General features: G+C 38.3%; 1 protein-coding gene across 2 annotated transcripts in view; it reads left to right on the top strand.

Moving 5' to 3' along the window:
* Positions 1 to 26,444, top strand: part of LOC127410396 (phospholipid phosphatase 3-like) — a 68,991-nt gene that overhangs the window by 25,363 nt on the left and 17,184 nt on the right. The window contains exons 2-4 of one of the 2 annotated variants that reach the window (XM_051645642.1): positions 9,992 to 10,149; positions 13,118 to 13,398; positions 18,751 to 18,808. In XM_051645642.1, the coding sequence (XP_051501602.1) occupies positions 9,992 to 10,149; positions 13,118 to 13,398; positions 18,751 to 18,808 (497 nt within the window). Of the gene's footprint in view, positions 1 to 9,421; positions 9,577 to 9,991; positions 10,150 to 13,117; positions 13,399 to 18,750; positions 18,809 to 26,444 lie in introns of both variants that reach the window. The other variant, XM_051645643.1, reaches the window with a different exon arrangement.

Genomic DNA, 26,444 nt, shown 5'->3' on the forward strand with positions numbered 1-26,444 from the left:
ATCAAGTTCTGCCCAAACTCATTGTGTCCTCACTCAGGTTGCAGGAACTGAACACTGTTGTTAAATCGAGGGTGTGGGACCAACATGTTCTCCATCCAAAAATTACAAAACTTACTGATGTGCCAAACATGAGAACAAAGTTCTGGCACATGTTTACAATGTGGCACCTTTAAGTGAATCACCAGTACTTTAGTCACACATGAGTCATGACTGCTTCCTGTGCACCCTGTGTCTGAAACCTTTCCCTTATTAAATCATTTGTTTTTGGTTGCAAATTGTGGTTTGTACACAGCTGTGGTGTCTAATTCAGAGAATTTGTTTGCATGTGTATTTGCTGATTAGGAGAAAGTCTTTCTGCCACATTTTCATTGCTAGCTAACCTCAAGCCTCTGTCACAAAATTACAGTCACGCTAACCTTCAGATAAGTTCTCACCTCTGGCCTACCACTGATATGTCTTAGTTCTGCCGTTGATTGCTTTATGTGTGATGAAACCTTAGACCTAGATGTGAGTGTGTGCATTTGTTTTAGTGTGTGAATGCTTATGCAGTAAAAAGGGGATTTTGGCCCCTTGCACTGTCCTCTCATTGCACCCATTGTTCGAGGGCATGCGGCCCTTGTCGGGTGAAGGTATTTCCTTCTATACATCTCTTCACAAGGCTCTCTTTTCGAACAATGACGAATCAGTGTTTAATATGCATTCAGAGCTTCGGCTTTACAATGCAATGCACTTTCACTCCATCACACAGTCAATGCCACTACTCCCATTACAACAAGAAGCTTTGAAGGTACAGACAAATGTTTAGGAAATGTATTACCTTATTACCACAAGTCCAAATGTAAGAGTCTCATTTCTTTGCTGGTAGCGTCCCCAAACGATTTTGCAAAGGTAACATTTCCTAAACACTCCACGGGTCTTCTATTTGGCGAGCAAACGGACAGCCCTGTTCCAAACTCTCACCATTGGTTAAGCCTACTTCAGCTTTAAAAACCATATCAGGTTCCTAATATAGAAATCTAGGTGTAGCAAATAACCTTTAAGATTTTTTAAGGTGTTTTTGGCATGGCTTCAGTGAATTAAAGGTGATGTACATTTGGTTTTGCAGTGTGTTAAGTGTGGTTCTGTCAAATTGCATTACTACCAGCAGCTTTATCTGGTGCCATGACACGGTTGGACAAAATCACACAAAGCCAGTCAAAAGGGTAAGCACTAAATCACAAACTCTCACAAATATTTGCGCAACTGCATGTAAGATAGATCACTATGATACTGCAGAGTCCACTTCATCAGTCAGTCACATGCACACACACACACACACACACACACACACACACATTTTCCCTTCAGGCTGCATGCTTATGTAAACAGATTACCAGATTGTCTCTGATAAGAATCTCCAGATCTCACTTCTTATATAAACACTGATTTCTAACTGATTTCCGTTCTAGCGTATCGGTGTCTACAGCTGTAAGAGCTGGATGGTGGTTGCCCGTAGCAACTGACCTGCATCTGGCAATTCCACTTCTGAGATCCAAAAGGGCTGCATGCTGACATCTGATAACACGAACAGAAAAATTTCCCCCACAATGCAGCAATCTGCCACCCACTTATGACTGTTATGCCATGTGTGGCACACCAGGCCCCAATAGATTATAACCCCTTGTTTTATTTCATTAGTCTCTTATTGAGCGTTAAGTCGGGCTGAATGGAGAGTTCATGCACACTGAACCCAGTGGCCCTTGAGCCATTCGGCACTGACAAACAGACACTCCTAAGCAAATAGATCTTGAAAAGGAAACTTGTCTGTTTAACATTAGATAAGTGTTTGAAATTTTACAAGGTGGCTTCCTTGACACAAGGATGCCAAATGGCTGTTTAACTTGGACAGCACCCCCTTTGTGTTTGTAGGTCATCACTCTGTGTCTTTAGCTGTAGCCATGGGTCCATTGTGGATCAGACTGAATTTATGTCTTTTTAATTAACTTTGCACTGACAACAGACTAGTGAGTGTAACTCCCTTCCTTCCTGTCTCTCTCAGTCTCTCGTAGTTACTGAGTCACATAGTTACTGTGTACTACTGTACTATTTATGTTAGGATAGGTAGATATGAAACAACAACATGCTTAAATAATACAGTTTTATTTTTCAGCTTTTTGCCTCTTTTTAGGGATACAGATAGTAGCTGGGGGGAAGGAAATTGAGGGGGGGGACACAGACCAGATTCGAACCCACATTGCCGGTGTGTTCACCGTGGTATTTAATTTGTCTGGAGCACATACACTAACCGCTAGGCCACGGCTCCACCCACTTAAAGTTCTTAAAACTGAGAGTTGAAGGAGGGTGGGACCGGTCCGTAAGTGCGCACGCCCGGGCCCCAATCGGGCTAATCAGCCGAGGAGAGGGATAAAGATGAGCCGGATACGGCAGCTGCGTGTGGCTCTCTCTCTCCCGAACTGCCGCATCCAGCTCGTCTTTATCCCTCTCCTCGGCTGATTAGCCCGATTGGGGCCCGGGCATGTGCACTCACGGCCTGGCCCCACCGTCCTCCTCGTCACACTGTTATTTTGTATCTTAAGAGCGGTAGAGTAAGAGGGAGTGAGAGAAAAATGGCGAGAGTCCCGGCATACCAGGCCTCTCTCATGGTGATGACATGGGTGGTAGAACAACGGCGTACTGGCATGACGAGGGCTCACAGCCAACATCATGGGGCACAGACAGAAGACCTTTCGCAAACAGATGGAGGCAGTATGGAGATTTATTCACACACACTGAATTCAGAATTATTTAGGATTTTTGGCTGCTTTGTGCACAAAGTTTATACTATGGTGACCATCAAAATGTTGCATGTTTAATCTAGCAAAGTTCTGTCACGAATACTTCTCTGTACAGCTTAAAACATTACAGCTTTTGGAACGCTCTCTAAATGTTTGTTTGCATTGAACTATAGCTTTGAGGATTATTAGGGGTCATTTTCCCCCTCGTTTAACAGACTTGTTAACAATTTGGCTGTATACTTATGCATATATACACACACACTGATAGAAGTGGAAACGGACACATCTCTGTTGTCTAAGCATGAACATGCATGCACATATAAAGAAATATGATCGCTAGGATTTGGCTTTTTCCAGACACTCTAAGTAGATTTGACCTTGTGGTCAGAGCAGGTCTGAAAACATCACAAGGATTGCCAAGGAGGAATGTGCATCCATGTCTGCATGTGTTTCCAGAAGCTGTAACAGCTCTATGGATTCCCTGCACCCAGTCTTTTTACCTGGGTTTGAATTGGCTGAGCTTCCTACCATTTATTTGGGTATGCTTACGCCATCCCTGACTCAAGCACCTGTGTGAAAACCCTACAAATTCTTATGCCCCAAAGCCCTATTTCTTTATTTTCACAGGTGCAGAATGTGTCTACTGCATTTAATTCTGGTAATTGCCCATCTGTATGATGGGAGAGAGAGAGGATGGACAGAAGGGTTTGGTTGTTTGTATATGAGGTGCATTTGTGGTGCATCTAAATTGATGTTTGAATGTTATTTTGCACTTTGTGCTTAAGAACACTGTCATGAAGTTTTTATGGCTGGGGAAAAAGTAGATCCTTGCTGCTGAAGAAAAACAAAGGGGCACTGAGGATAGTTTTTCAAAATGTGCTGCTTACCAATACTGGTTTGATCTCACATCTTTAGGTTTTGGTTTATTGCATGCATGTGTGTGGATGTTAGAAAAGAATCAGTCACCAAGGCTGCTGTCTCCTCTTTTTCTAACCACGAAAAAACCAAATGCCCCCATCTCTCTTTAGCTCCAAACACCATTCCAGAAATTTGGGTGGCCGATGTAAGCTAAGCTTTGTTTTTCTTGCCATTCACACATTTTACAGTCCTTCGAAGGGGAACTTTCAAAGCTCCCACCACAACTTTGAGTCTCATGTTTAGTTTGCTTTGACTTAGAAATATATATATATATTTATTTTCCCAGCATTGGCTGGCTGATGACAGCTGACGTGTGTTTTGCAGGAGGTGTGACATTTTAATGATTCTACCATTTTGAGCTTGGGTACCCATTTTGAGCCTGGTATCTCTCTCCTAATCCTCATAGAAAAAATACACTGGTTTCAACACATAACCAAACTGGTGTGTTAGTATAGTATGTTGTCCCTTTTTACACCAAGGGAAACCTCCACAATATATGTGTTTTGGTTTTTGCTTTTAACCACAGAGTGTCTCTGTTATAGTTCTTGCATGTAATGGAATGACATAGTGTTGGGTTCAAGTCCACCTTTGTCGAGTCCGAGTCAAGTCCAAGTCCAAAAGGGACCGAGTCCATAACAGGCCGATTCCAAGTTGTGTCTGAGTCCGAATGAATCTGTTCATGAATCTGAATTAAAATTGTAAGTGTAAACTCAACATCGATATTTTATGCTTAATTTAAACTTCACAACTAAGAAAAGAGTTTGTCAATATAAATGTAACAAAAACACCTCTGTTGCCTTTCATATATATATTTTATGATTAGTATCCTGCTGAACAAACTTCAAAGTGGTTTCAGAATGAAAGCATATGCTTTAGGTGTATGAAGACAAAACTGTCCTTCAACACACTTTTTATTGTGTTCTGTTGAGATTTCAATTATTTGTTGATTTTTTCCCCCTCAACATAGACTAAAGAATGTGAAAGCTGTGCTAGTCATTACAACCAAAGTTATTATGTTTTGAATTTTAATTTAGTTTTTATTTCTACTTCATTTTCGGTTTGTCAATTCAATTTAATTTAGTTTTATTTAAAATGATCCCTATCTAAAGAAATAATAGTATATACTGAGATTTCTTTCTGAATCTTTTTTCTCTATTTGCTGACTGATTTGGGAAAATACAGTACATACAAATGAGTCAACACAGTAGTAATTAGCAGTCACTGAGAAGTTACATCTCACAATTTGACTGCAAATGCTATATCCAAAAACACTGGAAAAGCACACTGATAATATTAGGACCATGTTGTCACGGACGTGATTTTCTAGTTAATTTGCGGGAAATCGCACAATGCAGGACAGTTCTGCATGCTGCTCATGTACCTAAAACCCTGATGCGTCCATGTGCGTCTCGCAGCAGCTGCCGCAGAAGATAAAAAAAAATAAAATAATAATTGATAATTGCTTGACCGGCAGCCGCGTTGGTCTCCAATCAGTCTGAAATCTTTAAATACCAACCAAAAAAAATGTAATTGAGCTCTTCTTTAACTGCAAAAACATGGAGAATAATAATTATGAGTCATAAATTTAACAGAATTGTCCTTCAAAAGTGTCAGAAATGTAGGCTAAAAAAATATGTGCACAAGTTACCCGGTGGTTTACAATAAAAATTAAATTAAATAAACATTTAAAATAAAAACGTCATAACCAACTAAATTCATCTCGTAACATGAAGTTTAGCTTCATACACAAACTATGTCATCGAATAATACATTTATTTTATAGTCTATAATTAAATTATAAACAAAACATTTCACTGCCCAAAATATCCTAATATTGTATTGTGCTTGGTTGAATGTTGTGAATGGTGGACAAATGCTCTAAAAGAATGTATTTTAAGCTGCTCGTCAATGCTTTGAAAATAGTCAATCAATAATAAATAGGTGCTGTTTATCTGTTTAGAGTTTCTGTCTGCTTGAGCAATAATGCTTTTTTCCCCCAACTATTAAAAAAGTTACACAGTTAATTCGTCAAGCTATTATGGACCAGTTGAAGCTGACAAAATTGCGTGGACTACAAGAGACTACAGAAGCCTACATGTGTAAATACATTAAGCCTAAAAAGACTTAATATCCAATATTAATACTATTTTTATTTTGATATACTGTTTTTAGTAAACTGTGAGAGACATGATGTGGGTGGCTTGACTCAATGAAGTTCTTGATTTTAAGTTTTTAACCACGATGACTGCAATGCGAGCACCGTCTTGGCTGCACAAATGGCACACACAATTTTACCAGTTGTCAGGTCCCGTGTCGTGTGAAACTGCCTTGTTTAGTTTCTATTATATTGGACACATACCCGTCTTTATGTGTTCGTCGTGCCAGCCACCTCGGTAGTCGTTGTTATATAGTAGTCTCTGTAGTAACATTCAAGCGTATTGGTTGACTGATGAGTGTGCCTGTGCACATGCGTGTATGTGTGTGCGTGTGTTTGCTTAAACACAGTGAAACAACTCTGGCAACATCTACGACTTCAGGGGCTAATACAGCTGCATGCAGACAGAGATGTGTTCATTAATTTCTGTTTTGTTATTTATTTATGTATTTTTTTAATTGAATCACAAATGTCATGGACTTGGCTGTACTCAGAAAAAAATCCAGAGTCCCAAAGGCTCGAGTAAAAATGCATCCGGGTCTGTGACAAGTCCAAGTCCGTTAAAATTGGACTCGTGACTCGGACTTGAGTCTGAGTCGAACCAAACTGTTGTGAAAATGTTTTAGCAAAACCACCAGCGAACCTGAAAACTCCAGTCTTATCTTCACAATATCCACATACAATCATGTGAAAAAAATTAGGACACCCCATGAAATATGTAATTGAACCAAAAACAATGAAATTTTAACCATGATATTTATTTAACAAAAAATGTACAAAGATGCCAATTCCTACTGAGGAAAAAGTTGGGACACCCTATGCCCTGATAGCCAAAGGGGGTATTGCCCCCTTTGGCTGAAATAACCTCAGTAAGACATTTCCTATAACTGTCTACCAGTCTCTGACATTGACTGGGAGAACGTTTATCCTACTCCTCCATGCAGAATTTTTTCAGCTGTGTGATGTTTAAGGAGTTTCTTGCATGCACAGCCCGTTTCAATTCACCCCACAACATCTCAATAGGATTAAGATCCGGGCTTTGACTTGGCCATTCCAGAACTCTCCATTTCTTTCTTTTGAGCCATTCCTTGGTGGATTTACTGGAATGTTTTGGGTCATTGCCATGTTGCATAGTCCACATCCGCTTAAGCTTCAGTGTTCGGAGAGATGGTCTTACATTTTTCTCAAGCACCCTCTGATACAATGAAGAATTCATAGTGGATTCTATGATAGTGAGCTGGCCAGGCCCTACTGCAGCAAAGCAGCCCCAAACCATGACATTTCCACCCCCATGCTTCACAGTTGGTATGAGGTTCTTGTGCTCAAATGCTGTCTTTGGTTTGTGCCACACATGTCTTCTGTTACTGTGCCCAAACAATTCAACTTTGGATTCATCTGTCCAAAGCACATTGTTCCAGAAGTCCTGGTCAGGCTTCTCCACAATCCTCTCTAACAATGTTCTAATCTTTTGCACCTGATGTGGAGCACCTGATTCTAATTTTATGCATTTTAAGTAGTAAATAAATGTGGGGGTGTCCTATCTTTTTCCTCACCAAAAATCGCATTTCTAGTTAGTACATTTTACAAATAATTTTAAAAAGACATTTCATCAGTTTTATTAGTTTATTTATATTACCTCCATCTCTCAATATTGTTAAAATGAAGATCTAATGTCCATATGTTGAAAAAGACAAAGGTTTTCATGGGGTGTCCTATCTTTTTCACATGACTGTATTAGCTCTGTTCCAAAACCTAGTGAGCTGTCTACCTAGAATTATGCAGTCTTATATAATGTTGGTCCAATCTAAGGTAGCATCAAGGTATGCCTTGCCTCGCCTTGTTGAGAAGGCAATTACAAAATGCATTGTGACAATCTTAGTTGTAAAAATCCATCCAAATTGACAGACGAGTCGTGAGAAATGCAGATTATATACTGTATATATATTTCATTTAGTTCTGAAAAGTGTCAAAAGTAGCAATAGTAAATTAACTACAATTTAAAATGTACTATTTGATCCTATATATATATATATATATATGTATATTATGTGCTTTTAAAGCTTCTTTGAGTATCACAATTGTTAGCTTGGCAACATGCTAATGGCAACTCAAGTCTACAATGTGCTTCCCATGAGGAGCTCTTTTCGTGTTGCATGTTGTTGCCTATAAAGCTTTCAAAATCAGTAATTTGCAGGTCATTTAGCCCAACAAATCACAATAATCCACTATTTCTAAAGGCATTGTTGAAACAATTAAAAATGTTGTCTGTCACCCTTGTTCTTATTAAAACCCAACACTACCCTTTCTAAATGAGTTTGAATCCCTTATTTAAACTAAAAGAACATTCCATACTAGAACATTTATGATGGGTTTAGAGTTCATTATAAGCTCTTATCTGTATTGAATTAATTCTCTGAAGCTCTACATACAGTATTGTTTGCATAAAAGCTTTGCTTAATGCCATTAGGCTGCATTGTCTTTAGGTGTAAGCTACTTTGCACTGACAATAGCCCTGAACCCGAGCTGTAAGGAAAAGAAGTCTCTCTTGCTTTTGTGTTGCTTTGCACAAATTACTTAAGTACCAAACACGCAAACTGTTGCTTTAAGGTATTGTGTATTGGATACACGGTACATTATGTGCTCTGTGTGAGGTTTTGTGTACATGGCTCTTGTAGTAGCAATACTTTGAGGTAGTCCTTTGTTAAAAAGATTAGATAACGACTTGAAGAACTTCCCAGCTTGTCTGTTAGTGGGATAAGTGTTGATTTTAGTAAATCCTTTAACATTTCCATTAAAGGAATCTAGGTAACCCAGAAATAATAAAAATAAATCTATCAACATTTACTTGCCCTTGTGTCTTTCCAAACCCTAATGCTGTTTAGTTTTTTCTCCATGGAACACAAAAGGATAATTTTTTTTTAAGATTCTTTACACAGCTTTTGTCATGTAACTTGCCATATAACTAAAAAGCACAATTTAAAGTATCTTAAAATTAGTCCATACTAGTGCGGTAGTTTTGAATCTGTACCCAAATGTTGGCTAGATGCTAGCTTCTGTGGAGAAGGTTATCAGTAAATAACCAAAACATTTCAGTCTGTTCCTCACACAAAGCAAATGAATGGCTTTAGAAGTCTTGAAATACAGTGCCCGAGTCATATAGATTACTTTTATCATACTTCAGTGGTGCTTGTTGTCCTTTTTGGAGCTTGCTAGCTTCCTGGGGTGGTCACCAACTAGCGTGGAACTGTCGTTGTAAGGCAAGATCTGAGTGATTATTCATTAAAAAAAAAAATCTAATTTTGTGTTAGAAGTTAAAAATAACATCATACTGGTTTGGAATGACATTAGGGTGAGTAAATAATGACAGAAATTTTTATTTTTGGGTGAACTGGTTTAACATTTGATGCTATTTTGCTTGAAATGTCAAACTCTTTTACATTTTGTTATCATGCTTTTTTATTATTACAATGTTTAAATCCTTATTTAAAACTTAAGTAATGTGAAACAGCCCTGCCCTCTCAGGTAAGTGTGTGTGTATCATGACACGCCCCATGTGTGTGTGTTTTTTGCATAGTCATGCTGCCCTCGATGGTATTGCATAAATCTACAGTTCAGCCGTACCAGCGTGGGTTCTACTGCGCGGACGACAGTATCCGCTACGCCTATAAAAGCAGCACTGTGCCCTCCTCTGTGCTGACAGCTGTGGGCCTGCTCCTGCCCATTGCCAGCGTAAGTGCCCCAATAAGGGGCCAAAGACAGGGGACATGGGGCCAGGCGAGCGGGTGGGCGACTGCATGGAAACCAAGTCTTTTGAGAGATTTATTGTAGTAAAACATACATGAAAGTTTTATAGCCTTGATTTTGCAGAAATTTCTATTAAATTACAGTGCCTTATGCAAGACAGTCATTAGCTATAGTAATTTACTCTCTCAAAAGCCGAGCTATCATGTCACCCTCGCGTGCCTGGTACATCCCATACTCCTCAGCTGCTGTGTGCTGTGCTGTGCTGTGCCGCTACCTGCGCGTGTCTTTCTGTGACTGACCTAAATTCTCTCTCTCTCCTTCTCTCTCTCTCTCCCTTTATCTCTCTCTCTCTTTCTTTGTTTGTGTGTGTGTGTGTGTGTGTTTGTGTGTCTCGCTGTAGCTGGTCTGCCTTTCCTGATAATTGAAACTAGCACAATCAAGCCGTACCATCGCGGGTTTTACTGCAGTGACCAGTCCATCCAGTACCCGTATAAAAACGGGGACACCATAAGCGATGCCGTGCTCTGTGCCGCTGGCATTCTAATTGCCATCCTCTCTGTAAGTCCTTCTCTTATTTACATATAAATATATCACTTGCTCATTTAAACCTCCCATCTACTACCCTCATCCCCCATTAAACCATAGAGATAGTTGGATATAGAATAACTGTAGGAATAAATAGCGACTTTATAGGAGATTCCTACCCATAATCCCTCAAATCCATTAACCAGCCCTCCCCATCTCATCTTTCCATTTGAAAAAATTGAAATAACTCAACATCAAGGGATTTATCGTGGTCAGGGCTATCTCTGTGTCTCTCTTTCTTTCTATCTAGGTGGTCCTCCTCCTGTCTGCATGTTTTCTGTGATACATTGCTCTTTTTGTGTTTGACTTTTGTTTCTCAGAGAAAGTAATTCTCAAAAACAGCAATGCCTCATCTACTGATAAATGAAGGAATATGAGTCGATGGAATATCAGTTAAAACTCAATCCAGCCATTTCAGAAGATCCAAAAATTAATCAGTTAATTTCAACGCATTCATTTCAACCGCAATCAATTCAGGTCACATTTTACCCCCAAATCAAAAGAAACAAATATGAAATTGCATTTTTCTTAAAGGTAATTTTTTCCCTCATTAAAAAAGTTTAACTCCTAAAGACATGAATTTACAATATATGTAGGAAATCATGACCACTCACATTAAAATGAAGACTAGAGTCATATTAGTAACCTTTTAAAAGCTGATTTATTCTACATGGAGAGGGTCCACACATGGGGGCTGCCATGTTAGATTCACATGACCAGCTGAATACTACTCACTTAATCTCAGTAACAGTCCTGTTATTTGACATTTTCACTCATAGATAAAAGTAATCATGGCTGACTGTGAATACTAAATTTCTACAATGGCATCTGAAACTGAAAACTATTGATTTTAAATTATGCTGCATCCAAGCCACTAGGTGTCAGTGTAAGTCCAAGATGACACAAATACAAAAGTTACTGAGTGCACCTTTAAAGAAAATTAAGACGATTTTAGGACCATTAATATTGTTTGCCATATGACATTGTTTTCATGATAATTAAGCACATTTCCTACAAAATTCTCATTAGCGTTTACATCTGGATTTTTTTAACCTTATCACCATTATTTTAAATGTGAGTCTCATTACTGTATTACAGTAAATTTAACAGCGTTATAGTAAAAAATGTAATTAAATCAGCATACATTTAAGGCAGTATAACAAATACTAACATGATACTTTACAATTTATATTGTCATAATACTATTATTATTATTATTATTATTATTATTATTATTTCAGTATGTTAATGAGAACTGGGGTGTAAATGTGCTCAAAAGTCATAAAAAGAATCTCACAATGATAAAAAATATCTTTAAAAAATAATATAGCTTCTTATTTCTTATTTAATTTTAGTGTGAAATTTGACCTGACAGTTATCGTCAGATTCACTCAATTCATTTTTTTCCCGAAACTAAATAGTAATAGTAAAATGCAACTAGTAAATATTACTCTCTGAACTTTAATGCAAAACCTGTAGATAATTCTACACACAGCCAAGCAGCTGCTGAGGTGTTGAATTAGAAAACATTCACAACCATTGTGATATCTGGCCATGGGTTAACCCCTCACAATTGAAACTAATTGGCCGAGGAACACATTAGACACAGTATGAGTCAAGTCAAGTCAAAACAGATTGGACGAAGACTTTTAGTTGTTATGGAACTCCAAAACTGTCTCAAAACAAAAATCCAGCTTGGAAGACGAACGCCTTGTGGAATAAAGTAGTGGAGATGAGGAAAGTGGTCCTAAATACAAACCCCTGAACACTGGCAAAACACCAAACCCTGACTCCATGGAGATCCCATATGGAGACATGCTAGCCTAACTGTCTGGAGTAGACATGTTCCCATGCTCAGCAATTCTTCTGATTAAAACAAGGACTGTGTATGCATATATATATATATATATATATATATATATATATATATATATATATATATATGTATATATGTGTGTGTGTGTGTGTGCGTGTGTGTGTATATATATATATATATATATATATATATATATATATATATATATATATATATATATATATATATATATATACACACACACACACACATACATACAGTATGTGTGTGTTTGTGTGTGCACGCGCGCATGTCTGTTGGCACTCCTCACACAGCTGTAGTTAATTAGCAGTGTCTCCAGTCCTAGTATGGTTAGGCCTCGGGAAAAGCAACCCCTAGTCTTCACTGCCACCACAACAGCGTTCCTCTAAGTGAAAAAGAGAGCGAGATAGTAAATATCTCATTAAGGCATGGTTTATGTACTTCATAACCCACGCCTCTCTGCTCTATTTTACGTCCTACTGGTTTCAAATGGTGCAGACATCCATTTTAAAATCCCATAATTTAACTGCTCATATGAAAGCCATAACCTTCAAGAACATCATATGTTCCATATCATTGAAATGTCATCAGCAAGGGGCAGGCCATGCTCAGTCATAACTCTGTTCTCCTGTTCCCTCTCTTCATTTCTTTCTCTTTCTCCATCATTTCTCTCTTGCTTTTTCATTCAAGTGCTTTCCTAACTGTTACCTTATTGGCATGTTGACTAACCCCAACCTGCATGTTCATGACCTGACCACTATGAAATCTGTACTAATACACAATGACTTGTTAATATTTGTGGTTTGACTTTACATTTCAGCATCACTTTTTAAAGGAATAGTTCACCCAAAAATAATAATAATAATAATAAATTAACAGAATTAGAATTGAATTTTGTTTCAAAAATCTCCTTTTTGGAGATTGATGTCTTTTTGTGTTCCACAGAAAACAAAAACAGCATTCAGGTTTGGAACAAAATTAGGTTGAGTAAATAAAGACTGAAATTTAATTTTCGAGTGAACTATTCCTTTAATGACTTGAATTATGTGTAGTATAAATCAAAACAATGTCAATGATTTTTCTTGTGAATTAACCATTCTCTAGATCGTGATTGGTGAATGCTACAGGATCCATTACCTTAACCAGGGCTCCAAATCGTTTGTGGGGAACCCTTATGTCTCCGCCCTCTACAGACAAGTTGGCGTATTCATCTTCGGCTGCGCTGTCAGCCAATCGTTCACAGATATTGCCAAGGTCTCGGTTGGGCGGATGAGGCCACACTTCCTAGATGTGTGTAAGCCGGACTACTCTTCCTTCAACTGCTCTCTGGGATATATCACTGATTACATATGCACTGGAGATCCCAGCAAAGTACAAGAGGCCAGGTGAGATGTTCAGCACTTGCAATGCACAAACGTGCAGACAGGATTATAATGATACAGCACTACTAATGTTATTGTTTCCTTATGTTGAATTACTTGTGATAATAGTGACTGCTAAAATAATAAATGTGAACATGGTCACTTAACACCTGTTCTTACCATGACAAATAATTACGACAGATTTGATACAGATTTCCCGATTTGATAAATTTTTGTTTCACAAGTTCTCGATTCTAATTTGGTAACGATTTTATTTTGGAATCAGGTCCAATACTGCTCTCATGTACTTGTACTCGTGCTCATAAAAATGCTCTGATACCAAAATCCGATACCATCTGACAAACTAATGTTATTATGTAAACATTTAGCACACTAATTAAAATCACATTATTTGTTAGTAAGATTATTTAACCGCAAAAAGCTGCGATTTAATTAGATAAATATATAGTTTGCATTGCTGCGCACTTCAAATGTGAGTGCTTGTGAATGTGTGGAGCCAGTGTTGTGCTGACATAAAAACACATAGTGCTTGTATCTTTTAGAGCTCCTCCTTGGCTCATACATGGAAACACCATTATGAATATTACGTGCTCTGTTTGTAGCAGATGACAGCAAACAGAGCACTAATTCACTTTATAGCGCAAGGCAAATGCAGACTACATGTTTATTTAATTAAAAAGCAGCCTTTTGCAGTTTAATAATCACTTTGAGTCACATTGCGACCGGCTTTTCTGGATTTAGAAGCAACCATCATAGTAACACTGAAACATTTCAAAATAAAAGCTCTGCCAAAATAAAAGATCAATTTAAATAGAAAAAATTAAGACAAAAATAGATCACTAATGTATAGTTACATAATATTCACTGTAATTATGCTAATAAAATGAATAGTAAATAAATAGTAATTGTATTATATTTAAGCAATATCTCACATCTGTAATGCTCTGTTATGCAGCACTTTATTTGACAAAAATAGCTCCAGTGTTGTATTTTGGATTGTACTGTGGTGTGCTGTGTTTCTGTATAAAAGCACGTCATTTAATAAAAAAAATAAATACAATATTATGTTTAAAAATATAGTTGTGCTCAAAAGTTTGCATACCCTTGCAGAAATTGTGAAATTTTGAAAATATGACTGATCATGCAAAAAAACTGTCTTTTATTTAAGGATAGTGATCATATGAAGCCATTTATTATCACATAGTTGTTTGGCTCCTTTTTAAATCATAATGATAACAGAAATCACCCAAATGTCCCTGATCAAAAGTTTACATACCCTTGAATGTTTGGCCTTGTTACAGACACACAAGGTGACACACACAGGTTTAAATGGCAATTAAAGGTTAATTTCCCACACCTGTGGCTTTTTAAATTACAATTAGTGCCTGTGTATAAATAGTCAATGAGTTTGTTAGCTCTCACGTGGATGCACTGAGCAGGCTAGATACTGAGCCATGGGGAGCAGAAAAGAACTGTCAAAAGACCTGCGTAACAAGGTAATGGAACTTTATAAAGATGGAAAAGGATATAAAAAGATATCCAAAGCCTTGAAAATGCCAGTCAGTACTGTTCAATCACTTATTAAGAAGTGGAAAATTCGGGGATCCCTTGATACCAAGCCAAGGTCAGGTAGACCAGGAAAGATTTCAGCCACAACTGCCAGAAAAAAAAAAACCCACAGGTAACCTCAGGAGAAATACAGGCTGCTGTGGAAAAAGATGGTGTGGTTGTTTCAAGGAGCACAGTACGACGATACTTGAACAAAAATGAGCTGCATGGTCAAGTTGCCGGAAAGAAGCCAATGCCACAAAAAAGCCCAGTTACAATATGCCCGACAACACCTTGACACGCCTCAAAGCTTCTGACACACTGTCATTTGGAGTGACGAGACCAAAATAGAGCTTTATGGTCACAACCATAAGTGCTATGTTTGGAGAGGGGTCAACAAGGCCTATAGTGAAAAGAATACCATCCCCACTGTGAAGCACTGTGATGTTTTGGGGGTGTGTGAGCTCTGAAGGCACGGGGAATCTTGTTAAAATTGATGGCAAGATGAATGCATTATGTTATCAGAAAATACTGGCAGACAATTTGCATTCTTCTGCACGAAATCTGCACATGGGACGCTCTTGGACTTTCCAGCACGACAATGACCCTAAGCACAAGGCCAAGTTGACCCTCCAGTGGTTACAGCAGAAATAGGTGAAGGTTCTGGAGTGGCCATCACAGTCTCCTGACCTTAATATCATCAAGCCACTCTGGGGAGATCTCAAACGTGCAGTTCATGCAAGACGACCAAAGACTTTGCATGACCTGGAGGCATTTTGCCAAGACAAATGGGCAGCTATACCACCTGCAAGAATTTGGGGCCTCATAGACAACTATTACAAAAGACTGCACGCTGTCATTGATGCTAAAGGGGGCAATACACAGTATTAAGAACTAAGGGTATGCAGACTTTTGAACAAGGGTCATTTCATTTTTTTCTTTGCTGCCATGTTTTGTTTTATGATTGTGCAATTCTGTTATAACCTACAGCTGAATGTGAATCCCATAAGAAATAAAAGAAATGTGTTTTGCCTGCTCACTCATTTTTTCTTTAAAAATGGTACATGTATTACCAATTCTCCAAGAGTATGCAAACTTTTGAGCACAAATGTGTATGTGTGTATGTGTATGTGTGTATAATATATATATATACACATACACACACATACAGTATATATAGTACAGTACAGTTATCCTAACTAATATGATATACTGTATATATATATATATATATATATATATACAGGTGCATCTCAATAAATTAGAATGTCGTGGAAAAGTGCATTTATTTCAGTAATTCAACTCAAATTGTGAAACTCGTGTATTAAATAAATTCAATGCACACAGACTGAAGTAGTTTAAGTCTTTGGTTCTTTTAATTGTGATGATTTTGGCTCACATTTAACAAAAACCCACCAATTCACTATTTCAAAAAATTAGAATATTTTGACATGCCAATCAGCTAATCAACTCAAAACACCTGCAAAGGTTTCCTGAGCCTTCAAAATGGTCTCTCAGTTTGGTTCACTAGGCTACAAAATCATGGGGAAGACTGCTGATCTGACAGTTGTCCAGAAGACAATCATTGACACCCTTCACAAGGAGGGTAAGCCACAAACATTCATTGCCAAAGAAGCTGGCTGTTCACAGAGTGCTGTATCCAAGCATGTTAACAGAAAGTTGAGTGGAAGGAAAAAGTGTTGAAGAAAAAGATGCACAACCAACCGAGAGAACCGCAGCCTTATGATTGTCCAGCAAAATCGATTCAAGAATTTGGGTGAACTTCACAAGGAATGGACTGAGGCTGGGGTCAAGGCATCAAGAGCCACCACACACAGACGTGTCAAGGAATTTGGCTACAGTTGTCGTATTCCTCTTGTTAAGCCACTCCTGAACCACAGACAACGTCAGAGGCATCTTACCTGGGCTAAGGAGAAGAAGAACTGGACTGTTGCCCAGTGTTCCAAAGTCCTCTTTTCAGATGAGAGCAAGTTTTGTATTTCATTTGGAAACCAAGGTCCTAGAGTCTGGAGGAAGGGTGGAGAAGCTCATAGCCCAAGTTGCTTGAAGTCCAGTTTTAAGTTTCCACAGTCTGTGATGATTTGGGGTGCAATGTCATCTGCTGGTGTTGGTCCATTGTGTTTTTTGAAAACCAAAGTCACTGCACCCGTTTACCAAGAAATTTTAGAGCACTTAATGCTTCCTTCTGCTGACCAGCTTTTTAAAGATGCTGATTTCATTTTCCAGCAGGATTTGGCACCTGCCCACACTGCCAAAAGCACCAAAAGTTGGTTAAATGACCATGGTGTTGGTGTGCTTGACTGGCCAGCAAACTCACCAGACCTGAACCCCATAGAGAATCTATGGGGTATTGTCAAGAGGAAAATGAGAAACAAGAGACCAAAAAATGCAGATGAGCTGAAGGCCACTGTCAAAGAAACCTGGGCTTCCATACCACCTCAGCAGTGCCACAAACTGATCACCTCCATGCCATGCCGAATTGAGGCAGTAATTAAAGCAAAAGGAGCCCCTACCATGTATTGAGTACATATACAGTAAATGAACATACTTTCCAGAAAGCCAACAATTCACTAAAAATGTTTTTTTAATTGGTCTTATGATGTATTCTAATTTTTTGAGATAGTGAATTGGTGGGTTTTTGTTAAATGTGAGCCAAAATCATCACAATTAAAAGAACCAAAGACTTAAACTTCTTCAGTCTGTGTGCATTGAATTTATTTAATACACGAGTTTCACAATTTGAGTTGAATTACTGAAATAAATGAACTTTTCCACGACATTCTAATTTATTGAGATGCACCTGTATATATATATATATAATATAATTTTTATTTTTTTTTCATTTGATTAAAACGTTTTAAGAATTAATTTATTTAAACACCATTTTGATGATAAAATTGAAATAAACTGTTGATATGGAATTTCACAAAAAAAAAAAAACAAAAAAAAAAAAACAGGTATCGGACTTGTTATCGGCGAGTAGCAAAAAGGAAGAATCGGTACTTGTATTCGTTCTCAAAGAAATTGTTTCGTGACATCCCTGGATTTGATTCTGATTCATTTGGGTATGAAATGGTAGTTACATATGAAAGTAATTATTTCAGCTAATGCTGTAAATTATACAGGGAACCTTCTAACTTGGTACATTATAAAAATATTAAATAAATAAAAATAACAACAGGGCCTAAACCATACAGTTAAATTGCTATTTATTTAACAGATATAATAATCAGCACAGCCAAAACTGAAGTAAACTTTAAAGTAAAATTACAAAATTGATCTCAGGATTGTTCAAATGAAGATCGCGATTAATCTGAAAATCAGTTTTTTTTACCCAGCCTTAAAAAAATAAAATAAATACATTTAAACTTTATTTTGTTTGAGTGTTGATTTGGGTAGAAATAATGGTATTATGTGACGAGAAAGTGGAGTGATAGGACTGCAAAAGGCCACAATTGACCAATCAGAATAAAGTATTCCAGAGAGCTGTGTAATAATTCAAATTAGTTGTGAATTCGTTTGCCAAACATTTACCTAAAAATCACCACTTTAATGCAGGGTGAATACTTGCACTTGATTTTATATATCTTGTATCTTTCGCAAAAGAAATTTACAGTCGGCATGAACAGGATTTTAGTTAATAGAAAAAAATAGAAAATAATAGAATAGAAAATAGAATAATCTGAAACCAAGGTGTAGCGGTGGCCTTTACACCTGCAACTCAAGATATTTCATAAACATATATATATTTGTTTAAGATTAAATGATCACTCTCTCTTATTACAGGAAATCCTTCTTTTCTGGACATGCTTCATTTTCAATGTACACCATGCTTTACCTTGCAGTAAGTACATCCCAACTTCCCGCACACACACCTACTCATGTTAACTTGGATAAATCTAAATACTGTTGACACACCCTAACCCTTTTGCATTTTTTCAATAAAAAAATGTATCCATTTTATTTATTAATCGTTTTCAAAATCATGACAAACCTACACTGTAAATGTCTCCAAAGGAATTTTTTTCACATTTAACCAAGTGAAGCTATGCCTCAGTCTTTGACATACTGAATAGCTGTATTTTCAGAGAATTTACTGTTTTCTTTGGTAATATGGATACAGGGACCCTCTATCACCCCTCACCCTCCTCCTTGTGTCTCTAAAATGTGGGTCAGTGTTATTTTTCTTGTTCATCTCCCGGATGGACACACTCCACCTGTTTTTATTTGTGCAGCTGTATAGACTTCCTTTCTATCTGAAGTTTCTCCTTCGTTTCTCTCTCACTCAACCTTATGCTTTATTTTAAAACTTTTTTTTTTTAAAGCATCCCTCTTTTTGCATCAATTAGGCAGAATCCCCAATATACAGTTGAAGTCAGAAGTTGACATACTGTACACATAGGTTTAAGTCATTAAAACTAATTTTTTAACCCCTCCACAGATTTAATATTAGCAAACTATAGTTTTGGCAAGTCGTTTAGAACATCTACTTTGTGCGTGGCACAAGTAATTTTTCAAACAATTGTTTACAGACAGATTGTTTCACTTTTAATTGACTATATCACAATTCCAGTGGGTCAGGAGTTTACATACACTACATTAACTGTGCCTTTAAGCAGCTTGGAAAATTCCAGAAAATGATGTCGAGCCTTTAGCCAATTAGCCAATTAGCTTCTGACAGGAGGTGTTCTGAATTGGAGGTGTACCTGTGGATGTATTTTAAGGCCTACCTTCAAACTCAGTGCCTCTTTGCTTGACATCATGGGAAAATAAAAAGAAATCAGCCAAGACCTCAGAAAATTTTTGGACCTCCACAAGTCTGGTTCATCCTTGGGAGCAATTTCCAAACACCTGAAGGTACCACATTCATCTGTACAAACAATAGTACGCAAGTATAAACACCATGGGACAACGCAGCCATCATACTGCTCAGGAAGGAGACGCATTCTGTCTCCTAGAGATGAACGTAGTTTGGTGTGAAAAGTGCAAATCAATCCCAGAACAACAGCAGAGGACCTTGTGAAGATGCTGGAGGAAACATGTAGACAAGTATCTATATCCACAGTAAAACGAGTCCTATATCGACATAACCTGAAAGGCTGCTCAGCAAGGAAGAAGCCACTGCTCCAAAACCGGCATAAAAAATACAGACTACAGTTTGCAAGTGCACATCGGGACAAAGATCTTACTTTTTGGAGTAATGTCCTCTGGTCTGATGAAACAAAAATGTAACTGTTTGTCCATAATGACCATCATTATCTTTGGAGGAAAAAGGGTAAGGTTTGCAAGCCGAAGAACACCATCCCAGCCGTGAAGCATGGGGGTGGCAGCATCATGTTGTGGGGATGCTTCGCTGCAGGAGGGACTGGTGCACTTCACAAAATAGATGGCATCATGAGGAAGGAAAATTATGTGGATATATTGAAGCAAGAATCTCAAGAAATTAGCCAGGAAGTTAAAGCTCGGTCGCAAATGGGACTTCCAAATGGACAATGACCCCAAGCATACCTCCAAAGTTGTGGCAAAATGGCTTAAAGACAGCAAAGTCAAGGTATTGGAGTGGCCATCACAAAGCCCTCACCTCAATCCGATAGAAAATGTGTGGGCAGAACTGAAAAAGCATGTGCGAGCAAGGAGGCCTACAAACCTGACTCAGTTACACTGGTTCTGTCTGGAGGAATGGGCCAAAATTCCAGCAACTTATTGTGAGAAGCTTGTGGAAGGCTACCCAAAACATTTGACTCAAGTTAAACAATTTAAAGGCAACGTTACCAAATACTAACAAAGTGTATGTAAACTTCTGACCCACTGGGAATGTGATGAAAGAAATAAAAGCTGAAATAAATCATTCTCTCTACTATTATTCTGACATTTCACATTGTAAAATAATGATCCTAACTGACCTAAGACAGGGAATGTTTTCTACGATTAAATGTCAGGAATTGTGAAAAACTGAATTTAAATGTATTTGGCTAAGGTGTATGTAAACTTCTGACTTCAACTGTACATGCTCACACACAAACAAAGACAGATTTTGCTCAGCCTTCTACAGTCTCTCACTCTATGTAAAGCTTCTTTCAAAAGTTTCAGATGTTCTCCTTTTCAGATGCGAGGCTCTCCACTCCTCCCTCTCCTCCTTTCTTTCTAATCTCTTCTTCCTGCATCTTAATCATCAATATCTCCATGGGCCCTTTCACCTCTCCAAGGCAGAGAGGAGGAGGTGGGGCCGCTTTGCTAATGGATGGGGCCAAATGTTCATTCTTAGTGTTTTTAGAGATTATTTGAGAATATTTGAGGATATTGCCATTACAGTGTAACCAAGACACTAGAGATTTTAGCACTCCAAAAAATGTCTGATAGCCGTATTCTGCAGCTGTGCGAATGTAGTCAATGTGTGTTGGTGGCCTCAGAAGGCTAACCTGTTAAAGCTCATGCTGGGTTATTTCTAATGCTTTCAAAACAGACGTTAAATTAATGTGTGACTTTTTTGACAGTTGGGCCTGACGCCCAACACACTGACCTGAGCTCTTCCTTCACAAGAGGAAACAGTACATTAAGAAACAGACCTCTGGGCAGTACATTTGTGTGATTTGTGACTAAACCGATCAATTTTAACATTTAGGCCCGCTGTATTTTAAGGTAACGGAGATGTCAGCCAGTATTGCACATAATTACTAATGATGAAAATGCTGTCCAGAAAAACAAGGTCCTTAAAAATTTAATTCCCTGAGTTCTTCCAGAGAACAGACCTTCAGCATGTAATTTCATGCAAATTACTCATCATGCCCTTCAGATCTTATCAGAAACCCTGGCCAAATTTCTCTCAGTAAATGCTGCTTGCATTTGACAGAGCTGAAGTCAAGTAAAACCCCATTATACTGTAATTAATATCATGTATTTAGACTGTGGGCTCTTCAGTGTGTGAATAGACTATAATGATACAGGGTAACTGTCTCTAAGATTATTTCTTTGTCGGCTCTTGGCCTTCAGATTTAAAACGAGAGGCCAGTTGAGAACTCTCAGAGATATCAAAGCACAAAAGCATGATAAATAGATCTACAGAGCTGAATAACACTTTAGAAAAGGAGAAAGAAAATAGAGTAGACTGATAGAGAGATACTCGTTCCCTGTAATTATCTTAGTTTAGCTTCTTGGGTCAGACGCTGATGTCATAATGAGAGTTCACACCAGTGCTGTTATCCCCTTATATTTACACAAAAGTAAACCTAGTTTAAAACCAGACAGATTTTGTTCTCACCAAATTTGGGAATGAATCATCATTCCGCTGAAGTACTTTATGAAAAAACCCTGCACTCTGACCCCAGCTTAGCTGGGATATGTGAAAAAAAAAAGAATTTCACTGTATATGTGCAAATGTATAATGTGTGATAAATAAAAAATAAATAAAGAAATAAATAAATTTTAAAAAATAATTCCGCTGAAGTACTTTATGAAAAAACCCATGCTGTTTTTCTCCCATTGAAATATACACTCACTGATCACTTTATTAGGAACACCTGTACACCTACTTATTCATGCGGTTATCTAATCAGCCAATTGTGTGGCAACAGTGTGCATAAAATCAATCAGATACGGGTCAGTAGCTTCAGTTAATATTCACATCAACCATCAGAATGGGGAAAAAAATTAGATCTCAGTAATTTCGAACGTGGTATGATTGTTGGTGCCAGACGGGCTGGTTTGAGTATTTCTGTAACTGCTGATCTCCTGGAATTTTCATGCACAACAGTCTCTAGAGTTACTCAGAATGGTGCCAAAAACAAAAATCATCCAGCAAGTGTTCTGCAGACAGAAATGCCTTGTTGATAAGAGAGGTCAACGGAGAATGGTCAGGCTGGTTCGAGCTGACAGAAAGGCTACGGTAACTCGGATAACTCCTCTGTACAGTTGAAGTGAGAAGAATAGCATATCGGAATATAAAACACATTGAACCTTGAGGCGGATGGGCTACAACAGCAGAACACAACACCAGCATTTTATTAGGACCATAGTATTACTAATAAAGTTCTCAGTGAGTGTACATCCATCACACTTTTTGTTAACTTTTTCTGACTTTCTTTTATGTTCCTTGTGAAAATGCACTAAAGTTCTTGCATAGGTGCCATAGTCAAAGTTCACACATGACTAATTTTTGCGTTTCACCTGTTATGTTTTGACTGTTGGTCTATGTAAACATGCACCAGACAAATATCTTCAAACTGCATTTTCAGCATTGTGCACCATTAGCATTGTGTAGATTCGATTCCCTCACTCCCCTAAAAGATTGTTTAGTATGAATGAACAACATTTTCACAATAGTTATCAGAGTAAACACGAGATTTTATACATTTTCATGGTCTAGTTATCACCATATTTCTACCAGATGGATTTATTACAAGTGATATTGAATTAAGGAGAAGTACATCCATGGAGATTTAACTCATCTTCTGTTTCATGTCAAACCCAGGAGATTTCCTGGTCATCTGCTTCATGTTGATTTAAATGTGCTCATTTGCTCCATCACAATGTTACAGCAGTACAGTCCAGATATTGACCTCATAGTCAGGTTATGATCCACGCTAACTACTGGAGGATCGGGATCAGTGCAGGACTGCCACTCATTACACAGACTTTACCTTCTAGTAGAATTTTGCTTGCCATCTGCATCACCCTGCATGGAGGAAAATGAGTGAGATTGACAAGAAGCAAGCACAAAGATGAAGCAAAGTAATGCTGACTTGCTTGTTATTGAAATTTAATCTTGATAAACCATTTTGGAGGTTTTGGTCTTTCACAAATGAAGTAGATAAGAGCTGAACTTTTATGCCTATTACCTACATAGAAAATAGCTGTCCGGAGGCGTTAACAAGATGACTGCTTGCCAACTTACTTGCCTTAAAGCGATTTTGGCAATACTCGGACCCCTAGAGTGACTTTCTGCAGGTACCTTATGTTTATGTGGTAAAGTTGAATGATGTATTCATGTACCTTAGTGAACTGTTTAATGACCATCTTCAATGCAGCTCAACAGCAAGGTGGCAGGTCAACTTCATCTGCTCAATAAGTTGGGACGGTGTATCTGTTTGTTCTGGAGAGTTAGTGTGTGTGAGTATTTTTGTGGGTAGTGAGCCTGGTATTTCCTAGCCTCTCTCTGACCTCCGCACTCACGGCCCATGAGTTTGGGTTTGACCTCAATGCAGAGTGAGGCATCGCAGCGTCTCCCAGACCACACGGTGTCACGAGGCTGCTGCTCCAGCTTTCCATAACAACCAAAGAACAGGCAGCTTGGAGGAAGAATGAGACAAGACCACAGGCAAAGTAGAAGTGAGCAGACCCTTTTAGACAGGCTAAGAAATGAGCAAATTATTTAAAGAATATTCACGGAGGAAAGAGAGTTACTAATGGTGGTTCATTTTGGACAGGCAAATCTTTTACCTGCTGTTTCAGGCTTATTTCACAGTATGTTGTGGTCTTAAACATGTGGCATGTTGGCTTGGATGTTTTGTGGACCTGAGGTCAGGGAAAGGAAACTCCTTAGTGGTAAAGTCTGACTGTCTGATGCCAAAACTGGCAAGAATGTAGTGCAAATACAGTTCAGAAGGACCTGCTACACTGTGCCATGAAAAAGAATTGGAAAGGTTTGAGAAAGTTTTATTTGCAATATTTTGAAAGGAATCAAAATATTGCAAAGAAAACTTTCTCAAACCTTTTTGAAAACCTTCTTTACCACTTGGTTCAGTTTGCCTGTACTTCTACAACTTAAAACACACGGAATGACACACAGATGCAAAGAACGCAAACTGCTCGCCAAGGGCAATTTCAGCAGAGACAAGCGGCCATGTATTGGCAAATTATACATCATCAAGAGTAGTTCGCTTCTTCAAATTAGTTCAGATTGTGTTCATACCAATTGTGAACCATATAAACCAACATGAACCATACTCCTGACCACCATTTCAAGCGATCTTGGGTGCAGTTGTTTGGTGTGCACCCAAGTTCTGAAGACGGCTTTCAACCAATCAACCTGAAGTCTGATGTCAAATGGACTTGAATCAACACCAAAAGCTCTAGTGTGAAAGCAACCCAAGTACATTTGATTTACTAGAAAGAAAGGAAAAGTTGATTTTCCCCCTTATATTTACCAAACATTGTCCCACAGAAAACTTTACAAAGTTGGGCCATCAAACCAAACAGATGTTTTAAAAATGTAACAGGCCTTTTTGTGGCAATATGTGGCCTAAAGCAGCCAATCACAAGACTTAATACCCCAACAGGACTTTTTCCATTTTCCCATCTGATAATTTGGTATCAAACCTGATTGTACAACACGCATCACCTGCTGGGAGGGAATAGAAGGACACTCTAAGCAGGATAGAGTATGTTATCTAAGCACACTCGGGTGTGTTATTTGTCATGTGGGCACAGGGCGTGTGTATGTTTTTGGATTTTGGGTTTGGATGACACTGGACTATCTTAGACCTGACCGTCTGCAACTCACACACCACCTCAGAAAGCACAGAGTTCAGCAAGCCACAATCACACCATCTCTGTCTCTGATCATAATGTCTGCAGCACGATTGGCTTATCTAAGCTCTGATAGCGAAATGCTAAGAGGCAGATTTGATGGACTGTATCTGAGCCCTGAGTGTCCTCAGGGTCTGCCATTCTTATCAGCTCTTGGATGCCTACGTGTGGAGAGGCCCCACTCACGCCCTGAGGAACAGAGCCACTTGAACACTTTGGAGAAGTCACAGTTCTCATCTTTATATCTCCAGGCTCAGACATGCTGGCTTGCAGCTCAAGAGTTCTCAGCGTCAGCAGGGCTCCTTGTGTGTCAGACATCACCCTTTCATGACCCCTCACAGTCCAGCTTACACCAGAACTCACACTTTGGCCCACCCTTTCTGTCTTGAAATGAATAGTTCACCCAAAAATCACGCCGTTGCAAACCAATATGAGGTCTTTTTTTTTATATTTTATTTATTTATTTATTTTTTTATTATTATTGAACACAATAGCAGATTTCTTTGAAGACTCTCTACACAGTTCCTTCAATACAACTCCAGTTCATAGTGACCATGGCTGTCAAGCTCCAAAAAGGACTATCCAAATGACTCCAAGGGCCCTATTTTATGCCATAAGTCATAAGCGCAAAATCAATAGGCATGGCCATGAAGTTTTGGTGTTTTCATGCAACCATGCACAAAGTCTAGGTTTGATTAAATTTCGTGCACAAGGCGCTAATGGGCTGGTTCAAGTACAATTTAATTCAGAGATTCTTTCTTGGTTATTGCAGCATCTGCATCTTATTATATAGTTCATTCCCCCAAGCACTAGCAATATAAACAAAGACAGCACATTCATAAGAAGTTGGTAGTGTCAGTGGACTGTATGCAATGGATTTGAAGAATAGAAATGTGTACTTAACTTTATTTTGTGCATTAATTAAGGATGGCTTTGTTGAATGTAACGTGCTCCTT

Source organism: Myxocyprinus asiaticus, chromosome 19 (assembly GCF_019703515.2).
Source record: "Myxocyprinus asiaticus isolate MX2 ecotype Aquarium Trade chromosome 19, UBuf_Myxa_2, whole genome shotgun sequence".
Classification (NCBI taxonomy): domain Eukaryota; kingdom Metazoa; phylum Chordata; class Actinopteri; order Cypriniformes; family Catostomidae; genus Myxocyprinus; species Myxocyprinus asiaticus.